At 39.7% G+C, this 12,814-nt stretch overlaps 1 protein-coding gene across 1 annotated transcript; it reads right to left on the minus strand.

Moving 5' to 3' along the window:
• Positions 1-1,552: 1,552 nt before the first annotated feature.
• Positions 1,553-8,224, minus strand: LOC116160853. Its single transcript, XM_031473981.1, has 2 exons — positions 1,843-8,224; positions 1,553-1,787 (listed from the first exon to the last, which is right to left on the minus strand). The coding sequence occupies exon 1, from the start codon at positions 4,919-4,921 to the stop codon at positions 3,902-3,904; it is 1,020 nt and encodes a 339-aa protein (XP_031329841.1). The 5' UTR covers positions 4,922-8,224; the 3' UTR covers positions 1,553-1,787; positions 1,843-3,901.
• Positions 8,225-12,814: the final 4,590 nt, after the last annotated feature.

A 12,814-nucleotide genomic window follows, 5' to 3' on the forward strand; every position in this document is an offset into this window, starting at 1 on the left:
GGCCACATCCTATAAGAAAATTTTTTTCCCCGGTCGATCTGAGACAATTTTTTTTTCGGGGCTCAAAAAAAGGCAGTGTATAACCTTCCTTTTTTACCAAAAATCGACTGCACCAACATTTCTCGGGAAAACACTTTTTCTTATTATGTTTCTGTCACATTTTGTATCGGGAGAATTCAATGTGCGACGTCCGCGTCGGCCTCCTTTTTCACTTTTATTCTCCTGATGCACCTACAATCCGATTAGAGAGCAGGAAATTTCACCTCACCAAAATTTTCAAGATATCAGGAGCCCAGAATCATAGATTTCTCTGTTGTAATTGTTGCCGAGAAGTAGAATTGTGGAAGGATTTATTGATTCAAATCAATTCTAGATTTGGAATTTGTATTTGTTTAACATAAAGAAATATCCACATGTACCGCTTAATGGTAAACGTGAACAAAAATATGTCTGGGATATGTGCGGTAACAACGTGTACATTTTCGATTTTTTTAGATAAAAAGCTAGTGGACAGTAATTTAAGTCAGTCTGAGTGTCACAGAGAGCACGAACCTTGAATTAATCTTCGTTTTAGTAGGATTTAAGCTTGCTTCAAATGATTTGACTTCAGGTGGACACAAGGTACAAGTTCAAATCTTATTTTATTCTTCGTACTAAAATTTTTAAATATTCCATTGCAACTGTGATATTCTATAAATTTTTTTTCTTAAAATGAATGTGATGCGTTTAGAAAGGGCACTACGCAGCTTGATTTAAAAAAAAATCAAAAATTGAACATTTATGTTAACTTTACGGCTTTAACTTGACTTCACTTTCATTTTATCACAACCTTGTCCCAGTTTAAATCATCTTAACAAAAATGGAAGCTCATAAATAGAAAAAAATGCTCCATAAACTCGATCATAAACCTTGCAAAGTGACAATAAATACAAAGCGAGAGGGCGATAAGATTAAAACTTGCGTCTTTCATTTTTCCCTCGTCGCCAGCCGCACGACGACTCAGCGGCCAGTTGTGCACATAAAAAAACTAATTAAGGTGTATCGATTAGGGCCCCTCTTATGCTCTCTTTTCGGATACGCGTGACGGTTTGAGTAGATTAAGTTCTTATTTGGTGTATTTACAAGGGACGGACGTGCTCTTAGTTACGTTTATTAGATTTAGGTATAATCCCGGGCGGCTTTGGTCGAGGGAAATTTTAAGCCCAACATTTGTCTTGCGCACCCCCTTAGAAAATCGCCGATGTCTTTGACGCTACGTGATGTCGCTTTTAGGGATCGCTACAACGTGCTAATTTCGTATTCACTTTAGGATTAAACTAACACTACAGCTACTCACTGCCACCTTCGGTCCGAAAATTGGAAAACTCCAACTCACCTAAAACAAAGACAAAAATTAGAGATAGGAAAGTTGTGTGTTAGGGGAATGCGATGTGAACGAGATTATTTAAACAGGAGGGGTGTAAATGGGCCATTCAGTTTACTCTCCGCTGAACAGTTTCGTTGCGTAGCGGCCATAAAATGAGATTGAATAGTTTATCTCTCGTACCTTGCCGTGTAATACTCGAAGAACGCGATGAGTACTTCTAGAGACCTCGAAAAAGCGGCCCACATCGTGCATCATGGTTCACCTCATGAGCCGAAACCGCCAAACATGTATTCGAGCACTCGCGTTTTATTCGTCAGTTAAAGCCGATCGCTCGCCCTTTACGGCCATAATCGCATTTGAGGTTAGCTTTTTAGACGCCTGTCGACGCGAGCTCGCATTAAATTAACAAAGGCGATGCGGGCTGAATGCAATAATCGTCAGATAAAAGATTCATTTGCTGCACGTAATTGACGTACCTACATCCCGCTCTGCAAACTTGACAGTTCTGACGTGAATTGTAGGAGGGAGCACTTGTAGATACGGGTTACAAGCGGCGGCGATGGAGAGAGAGAGCGTTTTTGTTAGTTAAATTAGACTTGCAGAACATTTAATTATAAAGTCATTGTTGCGAACTTCCATTTCAGTGGATTGAAATAATAATCACACATTCACAATGGTGGCTCTGTTCTATTGAGAAAAATATTCACTCAATCGTCTCGACTGGGAGGGAAAAAAACAGATTAGAGATTTGCTTACTTTTTATGGAGCCCTTTTTTACGGGTCACGACGAAAGGCTAGCATTAACGAAATATGCAGAGAGTTAGTTCGTTTCATTGGAATTTGTATCTTGGTGTTGTTTTTCTTTTTAGAAATTTTGTAAATGTGTTGTTTTTGTTTAATTTTTATATCTTGTAATTTACTCAATTTTGATAAGGTGTTAGAAGTAAGACACATCTGGTCGTTTGCGATAAGAACATTTATTATTAGGTGATAACGTGATGATAACGAAGACGCAGGTGTTTCAAAGAATTGCGCGTTTCATTTTGGGGACGTTTCGTCTTTGATTGGCGAATTATTTAAAAATCCACCGTTAGAACAGCCATCGAACATTTGCCATTTTATTTATCAAGCCAGCGTTTGTGTGTGAGTGTGAGTTAAGTGCGCCCTGTATCGCAAATCTGGTACGACCGAATTATTTGTATTATTTATCATGAAACAAAATACTAAGCAATTTGAACAATTTTTATTTTAATTGTCGACCGTCTGCGTAAGGAGTAATATGTTCAAACAAGCTTTGTAAGCTTTTCTTTCCCAAAATTTGTCTAAGGCTTAATCAAAAGTTGTGTAATAAATTCTTTGGAATTCTCGGACGTGGATCGACGCCACCCAGTCTCTCCAATTGTGAAATTTTAAGTCAATATTACAATGGTCATTTAGCAGATGGTGGACGTGTACGAGGGGTGTTTGGGTTATTGGGTCGTTGGACCGTTGAGACTCTGAGACCTTGATCCATGGATAACTTGAATCATATGGGCCTTAAGATCTTGGTACTTTGTGGCACTGAGACGTTGAGATTTGTTACGCTAATCATGACATATCGCTTTTTACCATTCATCCAATCCTGCAGAACATACGATTTTTTCTTGTTCGCCTCGTATATACTAAAAAACGTGTTACTCAACTTCCCTGAACCTTTAAGAATGATATAAATCTTCGAGCCTTAAATCCCTTGAGCCTTCGGGTCGCCACGTTTTGGAGACCGTACGCATATGAACCGTTGGGTTTTCGCGCCTTTGCACCTTTGAGCTTCAGATCTTTGGACCTTTGGCACCTCGAACTTTGGACCTAGTTATCTTGGAATTGTTGACTTCTGAGCCTTTTATATTCAGACGCCATGAGCCTTGGAGGGTTTGAACCGTCGAGTGTTAAATACTTGGATGCTGGTTCTCCGGTTTTTGGACCTTTCAGACTTTGAGCATTTGGGTCTTATAATGTTTGACATATCGGAATTTCGAGACCATTAGACAAGAAGACCAGAAGAGACGCAGACGAGGAGAAAGCAAAAAGACCAGAAGTCGAGGAAGTGAAGAGACACGAATACCAACGAGAAGACGGTGACACAAGGAGGCGAGGATGCATGTAAATGGGGAGAAGGGATTTTATGAAACCAAAGGACCGGAAAATGAGAAAACAGGGAGACGAGGAATCAAAAAGTTGAGAAGGCGAAAGAATGAAGAATCGAGGGAAAAAGAAGACGAGTAGGAAACGGGGAGGAGACTGAGGGAGAAGACAAAACGAAGACAACGAAAAGATAAATACTAAAAGAGGAGTCGATGACCTTAGGAGACGAGGAAACGAGGAGAAGCAAGCGACAAAATGAAGGGACTACAAGAAAACGGGGATACGGCGATAAAACCAGAGGACGAAAAGACGAGAAGGCGAGAAAACTATAAAACAAGAATACGGAGAAACGAGGAGACTAGGAGGAGACGATAAAGAGACATCATGGAACCAAATAAATGACTACACGAGATTTTATGAGGCGATAGGCCGAGAGGTGAAGACGCGGAGAGTTACGAAGTCGAGGGGATCAGGATACGAGAAGGGGAAGAAGAAAAGCGAAGAAAAAAACAGAAAACGATGGAACCAGGACGCAAGGAGAAGAGGGGGACTGGCTCGCGGACTCGAAAGCGCAACAAGGCGAGGGGATAAAGGAACGAGAAGACAACAAAGTAGACGATTAGACGCAGAAAAGATGTCAAGAAAGAAGAATAAGATGAAAGGACGAGAAGATGAAAACAAAAATTCAAGAAAGAGAGGAGATGTGAAAATGAGGAAACGAGGAGACAAAAAACAGCGTGGAAAGAAAATCGAAGAGACGCAGAAGGGATGAGGGAAGGAAAAGACGAAGATGGTACTAGGAGACGAAAAAAATAGAGACGAAGAGGCGAGGATCCTATGAGTAAGAAAACCAGGATACGAGAAGACTAAAAGGCGAGGAGCACGGGATTCGAGACAACCATTACCAGAGAACTGTGGGACGAAAGGAAGAGGAGGTTTAGAGGTTGCAGAAACGAGGAGACATACAAGCAATGAAACAACAAAATGAGGAGATGACGATACTAGGAGTTTAGAAGACGAGGAGAAAATGAGGAGACGAAAAGGCGAGCGAGCGTGAGATGGAGGGAGAAGACAACGGGAAGAAAAATACGTTGAGGGCCTTATGAGACGAGGAAACGAGAAGAAGTAAAGGATAAGACGTGAGGACGAGTAAAAGCGACGGGCTATAAGAAAGCGGGGCGCAAGGAGACGAAAGAAGGCGATAAAACCAGAGGACGAGAAGACGGGAAGGTGGGAACAAACAAGAAGACGTGAAAATGAAGAGACAAACAAGCGCGGAAAGAAAACCGAGCAGGCGTAGAAGGGGTGACGGAAGGAAAAGAAGAACCGGGGACCAGGAGACGAAAAAAAGTAGAGACGAAGAGGCGAGAATCCTATGAGACAAGAAAACAAGGCCACGCGAAGGAGCGAAGTGGAGAAGAGGACGAGGAGCATAGGAAGCGAGACCACCAAAGCCAGATGACGATGAGACGAAGAGACTATGAGGACATTAGGAGTCTAGGAGACCAAAAGGCGAGAAGACGTGATAACGAGGTGATAAAGAAAATAAACGAAGAAAAACGTAGCGAAGAGCCTATAGGACAAAAAAAGGACGAGGAGTGGCGAAGGGAACACAAAAAAGAGACAAAGAACGAGGAGACAAAATAATGAGGGAACGAGAACGAAACGGAACCAAGGGTCGAGGAGACGAAAAAGAGGAAATAAGAAGGCGAGAAGAGTAGACGAAAAAATGATGAAGATACAAGGAGATTAAGAAGCAAAAAGAGAGCACAAAGAGGCCATGAGACGAAGGAATGTCGAGGTGAAATAACAGGTAAAAGGGAGTACGAGAGACAAAAAGACAACGACGCCAGAAGGAGAGGGGAGGAAACGAGAAGACGATGAGCAAAAGAGGAGATGGGAAAGCGAGGAGACAAGAGGACGCCATTTTGAGATTTGACATTACGTCTTTTTTTCTCTTTACAATGTTGTATCACGAATAGTGGTTCAGTATCACATTTTCCCTAAAAATACAACTCATTTTTTATAGTGCCCTGAAAAAACAACGTTTTTTTTGTTGTGAACGAAAGATTTGACAGTTTGATCTTACTAGAGATAACTGTAAGTAATTTGAAGATTTCGTATTTTAAGTTTTATTGTGTTTATTCGAATCTAAACTACGACCCAGATAGGATTTTCACATGAGATTTTTCTATGTATGTCCAAGGTTTATTTCAGGCGTTTCGGCCATCTTGGATCTCCAACTTCTTGCCTCCGTGGAATACTCTGTTTTTTCAATGGATCTGATTCAATGGTCAGTTTAAATGCACCCCCGCCGATAAATCGATTCCTGTAAATTGAGGTCTAAATACTTCATAGCATTTTGGAACTTCACGACATCCAGGCGCCATCTTGTAGAAAGTTATATCCGATCAGATTATGTCAATTCATGTTTTCAACCGAAATTAATTAACCAAACTTTACACTATGCATTTTTGTCTATTTTTCGTATTCCTTCAAATTTACTTTGTGATCGAGTACTCATTTTCCTTTGCTTATCTTATTTCATTTCTAACTGGAGATCTTCATTTGAGAGATTTATTTAACGTAAATTTATTAGAAATTACAGTACTACTATTCTAGTTTATTTCCAAGTTTAATCTGTGTTTTCAGGTATATAGGATCATCGTCTCTTTCGTAGAGCTCTATATTATATGCTGTTAACTTCTTTTTTTTCTTAATTTGATTTTGGGCCCTACGCCGAAAACGCTGAGCACCTTTTTTGCATGTAACAAATTTGCCGTTTGACGTTTAATTAGAAATGCTTAACAACGAGGTGCGCTGTTAAACGATGGTCATAACTAATCGAGTATGCATAAAATCAATTGTCCTCATTATTTACTAATCCAATCAATCATTTTGTTGTCCATGTTGTTTTCGAACGTCACAAAAACAAACAAACAAATAATACGCGTCCTTATGAACCCAATCAGGCAATTAGTTATTTGATAATTACTTAAGCATCAAAAAAGACCCTTCAAATGCAGATTTCGGTTACGCCAAGGGTCGATTAATGAATGTACAAATTAAACAATTAATTTAATAGTTAATCTCAAGCATCGAAACACGACGAGTCAACCATCGCGGGAACGTCGATTATTCACATTAATTTATTGATCAGCAAATTTATTAATTCATAAAGCAAACCATGAATAGGCCATTTAATCGGCTAATTAAAAGTTCATCAATTATCTCAACCATGTCGAACTTGATTGGTCAATTTATAAAGGATGGAATTTGTCACCTTTTACATTACGAGCAAACATCTCGTTTGTTTAGCTCGAAACAGTGACGAAGATTAGAGCGAGCCGTAAAAATACGTTTTGTTAACGTAATTTAATGTTTTTTATTGTATCTGGTTTGTATGATAAATTTAGAACGGGTAGCTAAGAGAACATGTTTACGTGCGAGTTTAAAGTTTTATCTGGTCAGGCGTTGATAAAAATTGATTATCGGACAAGAATTAATTGATTTTTCCACAAACAATGCCACGTGCGAGATAAGCGATGCAGGTGTTTTGTCAGTTCTGGCGACGGAAAGGAATGTTGAGTGTTGTCGGGTTAATAACGATGTTGAATTGGATACGTGATGATCTATAGGTCGGATTCACATCGTGTTGTTCATTCATCACATTATTTCATCATTTCAAAAAGTAAAAGTTAATTTGATATTGTTCTATCGTCTTCTCGTTTTTTCCCTTATCTTTTTTCCTCTTTCATTTCCTCGGATCCTCGTATCCTGATCCCCTCGTCTTCTGGACTCCTCGTGTCTTCACCGCTCTCCTTACTCAATATCTCGTATAATCATTTACTAGGTTTCTTGCTTTATGTGTCTTCATTGTTTCTTGCTTGTGTCCTTCTCGTTTCTTCGTCTCCTTGTCTCTCCGTATCTTCGTCTTATAGTTTTCCCGCCTCCTCGTCTTCTCGTCCTTTGTTTTTATGTCCGTCTTGTGATCTCATCTTCTAGCCTCCCATATCTTATAGTCCGTCGATCCTACTCGTCCTCACGCCTTTTTTGTATTTTTCTTCCCATTGTCTTCAGTTTACTTTGTCCCTTCATCTCACGTCTGCTCGCCTTTTCGTCTCCTCATTTTCTTGCCTCTTCGTGTCCTAGACTCCTAGTATCGTCATCTTCTCATCTTGTTCTGTCTCTGCTTGTAGGTCTCCTCGTTTCTGCGTCCTCCTCGTCCTTTCGTCCCATAGTTATCTGGTTATGGTTGTCTCGAATTCTATGCTCCTCATCTTTTAGCCTTCTCGTGTCCAGGTTTTCTTGCTCGTAGGATCCCCGCCTCTTCGTCTCCACTTTTTTCGTCTACTAGTATTCTCTTCGTCTTTTCCTTCCATCATCCCTTCTGCGCCTCTTCGATTTTCTTTCCACGCTTTTTTGTCTCCTCGTTTCCTCATATCCTCCACATCTCCTCGCCTTCTTGAATTATTATTTATTTCTGCGTCTAATCGTCTCCTTTGTTGTCTCCTCGTTTCTTTATCCTCCTGCCTTCTCGCTTTCGAGTCCCCTTTTTCTCCTCGCGCCCTGCTTCACCGTCTTCGTTTTCTCGTTGTCTGTTTTTTTCGTCGCTCTTCTTCCTCCCCTTCTCGTATCTTGATCCCCTCGTCTTCGTGACTCCTCGTTTCTTCATCTCTCGCCCTATTGTCTCATAGCCATAGATCAAGGTCTCAGAGGCTCAACGGGCAACCGAGGGGTATATACAGAGTGAGTAGGAAACACTTTTTCTTATATACAGGGTAATAAAAACCCAAAGTTTCGAATGTCTCAATGGACTAGGGTTTCGAGACATCAGCAGGGTTTAAAATCTCTAAAATCTCAGGATCTCAAAGGCTCAATGACCTTAGTGAACCCAAATACCCAAAGGCTTAGAAATTCAGATGCTCAAAACTCAGGACTCAAACTTATCAGCTCAGAGACGTAAAGTTTCATAGAGTCAATGTCTCAGGAGGTTAGAGGCCCATAGACTAAGTACTCAAAAATTCAAAAACGCTAAGATTCGAGGGTCAGAAGGCTCAAAGTTTCAAAAATCGAAATCTCGAACGCTCAATCACGGTTTAGAGTTCGAATATTCAAAAAATTGCGAATTCTAAAGCTCAGTGTCTCAGAGGCTTAGAGACTCAAATATTCAGTAAGATTCGGACTCCCGACGGTAGAGGGCGCAAGGATCCAAACACCCAAAGACCCCAATAGTTCAGCGACTCAGAGGTACTGAGGCGTAGTTTCTGAAACTCAAGGACTTCTAAGACTCTAAAGCTCAAAGACCCAAAGGAGACTTAAAAAGTCTCAAAGGTTCGAGAGCTAAGAAGTTTATATACAGAGTGAATAGGAAACACAAAGACTCGAAGGTCTCAAGGCCCCAAAGTCTCCTAAATACCCAAAGGCTTAAAGCGTCAGGACTTAGAAATTCAGAGGCCCAAAAGCTGGATTCAAATATTCGAAGGTGCAGAAGTGTAAAAACTCGATGGCTCAAAGTGTCGAAGACTCAAGAGCTCGAAATCAACAGCTCGAACGCTCAAAAACTCATCAAGTAACCAAAAAACACAAAACCTCATGCTCAAAGATTCAAGGTCTAAAAGTCCCAAACACTTAAACACCCAACAGTTCAAGGGTTCAAACTCGAAGGCTCAAAGAAGAGAACGTGGCTCGAAACTCAAAGAATGGACCCCAAGATCCTGAAAGCTCAAGACTTTAGAGACACTGAATGAAATTCTCTTGAAGTTGTGGACGTCACCCATGAAAAAGTTCATTTTTAATTTAATTTAATTTAATTTTACGTAATTACCTAAAGAGCTATGTTGTTTTAGTTACTAATTGAAATTAATTTTACTTACGGCACCTAATTTAAGTAAAATTACATTCTTGTAAGCTTTTTTTAACGTAATTTAGCTAACCAAATAAAATAATTGACTAAACGAATGGCCGATTCAATCAAATAATTAATCAAAGAATTAATTAATATTCATTACGTGGAAAATTGGTTAATTAATTACGGTCATTAAGACAAAATTTGGATTTTCTAGTAGATTTTGAGGAGAGCACGAACCTGTTTGCGAAGGTTTTCTGAGGCTTAGAATTCGACTCCTGAGGGGGTTAACACCGCCCCCCCTTTCCCGGTCGCTGCAGTTGTTACATGTAACCAAATTATGTTTACCGGGAACATTTTAAGGAGTCCCGACACTCTAAATGAGAACGGCATCTTTGAACTCTCCGCGTTCCGCCCTCGCTATAACGCTCGGCGAAGGGATGCTTCCCTAATTTAAGCGCTCATTTCTCACCCCTACGGCTTATTTACGATTCTAGAGCGGCACGTAAACTTCGCAACATTGTATATTTGCTACAGTAAACACGTGATTTAGTTGCGTAAGGCGAACGAAGCGTCTTAGGGGTTGCGGGGATCCAAGACAATTACCACCCCCAAAAACAAACTGGGACAAAGAATTAATTAAGTAAATACGTATCGATTTGTGGAGAACGAGAGCGAGGTTTCCATCTCGTGGCGCCGAAATATTCAACCGAATTGGCCGCTGTGTTATGATCGCACTTCAAAGGAAAGGTAAAAGGGCTCATCGCAACTGAAGTGCAACACTTAAAACAAAACTGGGAGGCATTGCTTCGTTCCAAACGAGTCAAAATTGGCACGCGTAATCGTGTACAAGTTGCGAAGGGCACTACATTGAAACTTTGTGAATTTTCAAATTTAAAAGCCAATTTGACCCTTATGGTATTGAAATGATACGTGCACACATTAATGTAAGCTGGTGAAAGCATCTGGATGCGTAATAAAAGATTCGTATAAAATGAAACCAATTTACGACACGGCTGTTATGTCTAGTCAATCGTAAAACTCGACTGTAACAAATATTCATAGAGCACCGCGCTTTTATCGCAAGTTTATGACGCCTACCGCTTGCGATCACGTTTGTTCGCATTTTTCGCAAATTGAAATCGGCGGTGTCTGCTGTCAGGAATACTCAACCACGAACCATTAATGGCGTAACCCACTTTGAGGAAAAATTACCTAAATTAATTGCTCATTAAGTGCATCAGTTAACTAACAGGTTTTTCAGCTATGCTTCACTCGGAAACACATCAATTAGAGAACGACTTCAGAGTTATTAGGCACACGCTGAAACTATAGTATCAGGACTACAATGAACAATGGAAATGCCAACAACCTTCTTAGGAGTGCTGTTCTCCTAACACACGTGTTTATCAGGAAAACAAAACGAGCTCCTTTTACGTACTATGATCTACGGCCTCCTCCTTTAAGCAGCATACCAAAATTACAGAACCGAAAAGCAATGAGATGTTTGCAGTAACTACAGTCAGGACGCTTTCTTACAGATTCTGTGCTCCTGATGAGAATTTCGTAGCAGGAGCACAGACATGAAGAATTTGTCACACGCCTTTCATTCAAAAGTACTGTGATAGGATCACAGAAGAACAACGAGGTGCAATACTACTAGGTACTACTACTACGAGTACTATTAGGAGAAGATGAAGAGTTTGTTAACAGACTTTGGACCTTTCAGCGTTTTTGTGACTTTAATTCAGTATTTTTTAAGTGAGGAGAGCTTCTACTCCGAGTCGTCTGCGTATAGGTGGTAATTCTATGATACTGATACATCGTTAGTTAATAGCGGAACTGGTATTAGGAAAACATCTTGTGTGGAAGAGCACATGTCAATAAAGCTTGCAATTTCTTGTGGTTTTTTTAGTGAGACCTTTCTATCACTAGGGTGCAAAATTGGTGCTTGTCAATAGACTTATCGTTTATCTTTCTGCGACCCTAATTTGATTCCTTAAAGGGAAGTTTTACCTCTTATGTGTCTTATCCGTATACCCTTTCCGTACCCCTTAGACCCCGGTACCTTACACTGTCATAATATATTCATATACGTTGGCGGTAGAGGGGGGTGTTCTCCCTCGAAACGGGCAGCTATAAAAGCCCTTTTCAAGAATTTAAGAGCTCTCAACCTTGTTCAGATTATTCAGACTCTTCAGATTCTTCAGATTCTTCAGATTCTTCAGATTCTTCAGATTCTTCAGATTCTTCAGATTCTTCTTCTTCAGATTCTTCAGATTCTTCAGATTCTTCAGATTCTTCAGATTCTTTAGATTCTTCAGATTCTTCAGATTCTTCAGATTCATCAGATTTTTCAGATTCTTCAAATTTTTCGATTATTCAGATTCTTCCGATTCTTCAAATTCTTCAGAATCTTCCGATTCTTCAAATTCTTCAGATTCTTCAGATTCTTCAGATTCTTCAGATTCTTCAGATTCTTCAGATTCTTCAGATTCTTCAGATTCTTCAGATTCTTCAAATTCTTCAGATTTTTCAGATTTTTCACATTCTTCACATTCTTCACATTGTTCACATTGTTCACATTCTTCAGATTCTTCAGATTCTTCAGATTCTTCAGATTCTTCAGATTCTTCAGATTCTTCAGATTCTTCAGATTCTTCAGATTCTTTCTTCAGATTCTTCAGATTCTTCAGATTCTTCAGATTCTTCAGATTCTTCAGATTCTTCAGATTCTTCAGATTCTTCAGATTCTTCATTCTTCAGATTCTTTCTTCAGATTCTTCAGATTCTTCAGATTCTTCAGATTCTTCAGATTCTTCAGATTCTTCAGATTCTTCAGATTCTTCAGATTCTTCAGATTCTTCAGATTCTTCAGATTCTTCATATTCTTCAGATTCTTCAGATTCTTCAGATTCTTCAGATTCTTCAGATTCTTCAGATTCTTCAGATTCTTCAGATTCTTCAGATTCTTCAGATTCTTCAGATTCTTCAGATTCTTCAGATTCTTCAGATTCTTCAGATTCTTCAGATTCTTCAGATTCTTCAGATTCTTCAGATTCTTCAGATTCTTCAGATTCTTCAGATTCTTCAGATTCTTAAGATTCTTCAGATTCTTCAGATTCTTCAGATTCTTCAGATTCTTCAGATTCTTCAGATTCTTCAGATTCTTCAGATTCTTCAGATTCTTCAGATTCTTCAGATGCTTCAGATTCTTCAGATTCTTCAGATTCTTCGAATTTTTCAGATTCTTCGGATTCGTCGAATTCTTTGGATCCTTTAGATCTTCCGGTCCTTCAGGTCCCTCAGATCGTACAGATCCTTCAAATCCTTTGTCTGTATGTATCTACCCCTCTATGCCGCCATCTGCCTTTCTTTGCCTTCTGCCCCTCTCTGCAAGGCGAATCGGATAATATTCAGGAAGGAAGCTTTACACAATTTTAGGAGTATTGAACGAATGACTTCACTTGAAGAAAATT

This window comes from Photinus pyralis, unplaced genomic scaffold, assembly GCF_008802855.1.
Source record: "Photinus pyralis isolate 1611_PpyrPB1 unplaced genomic scaffold, Ppyr1.3 Ppyr1.4_LG10, whole genome shotgun sequence".
Taxonomy (NCBI): Eukaryota; Metazoa; Arthropoda; class Insecta; order Coleoptera; family Lampyridae; genus Photinus; species Photinus pyralis.

What these genes read in the sequence shown, in the direction of transcription:
- LOC116160853 (XM_031473981.1), bottom strand. Translation starts at nt 4,921, where the DNA reads ATGCTCCTCGTCCTCTTCTCCACTTCGCTCCTTCGCGTGGCCTTGTTT.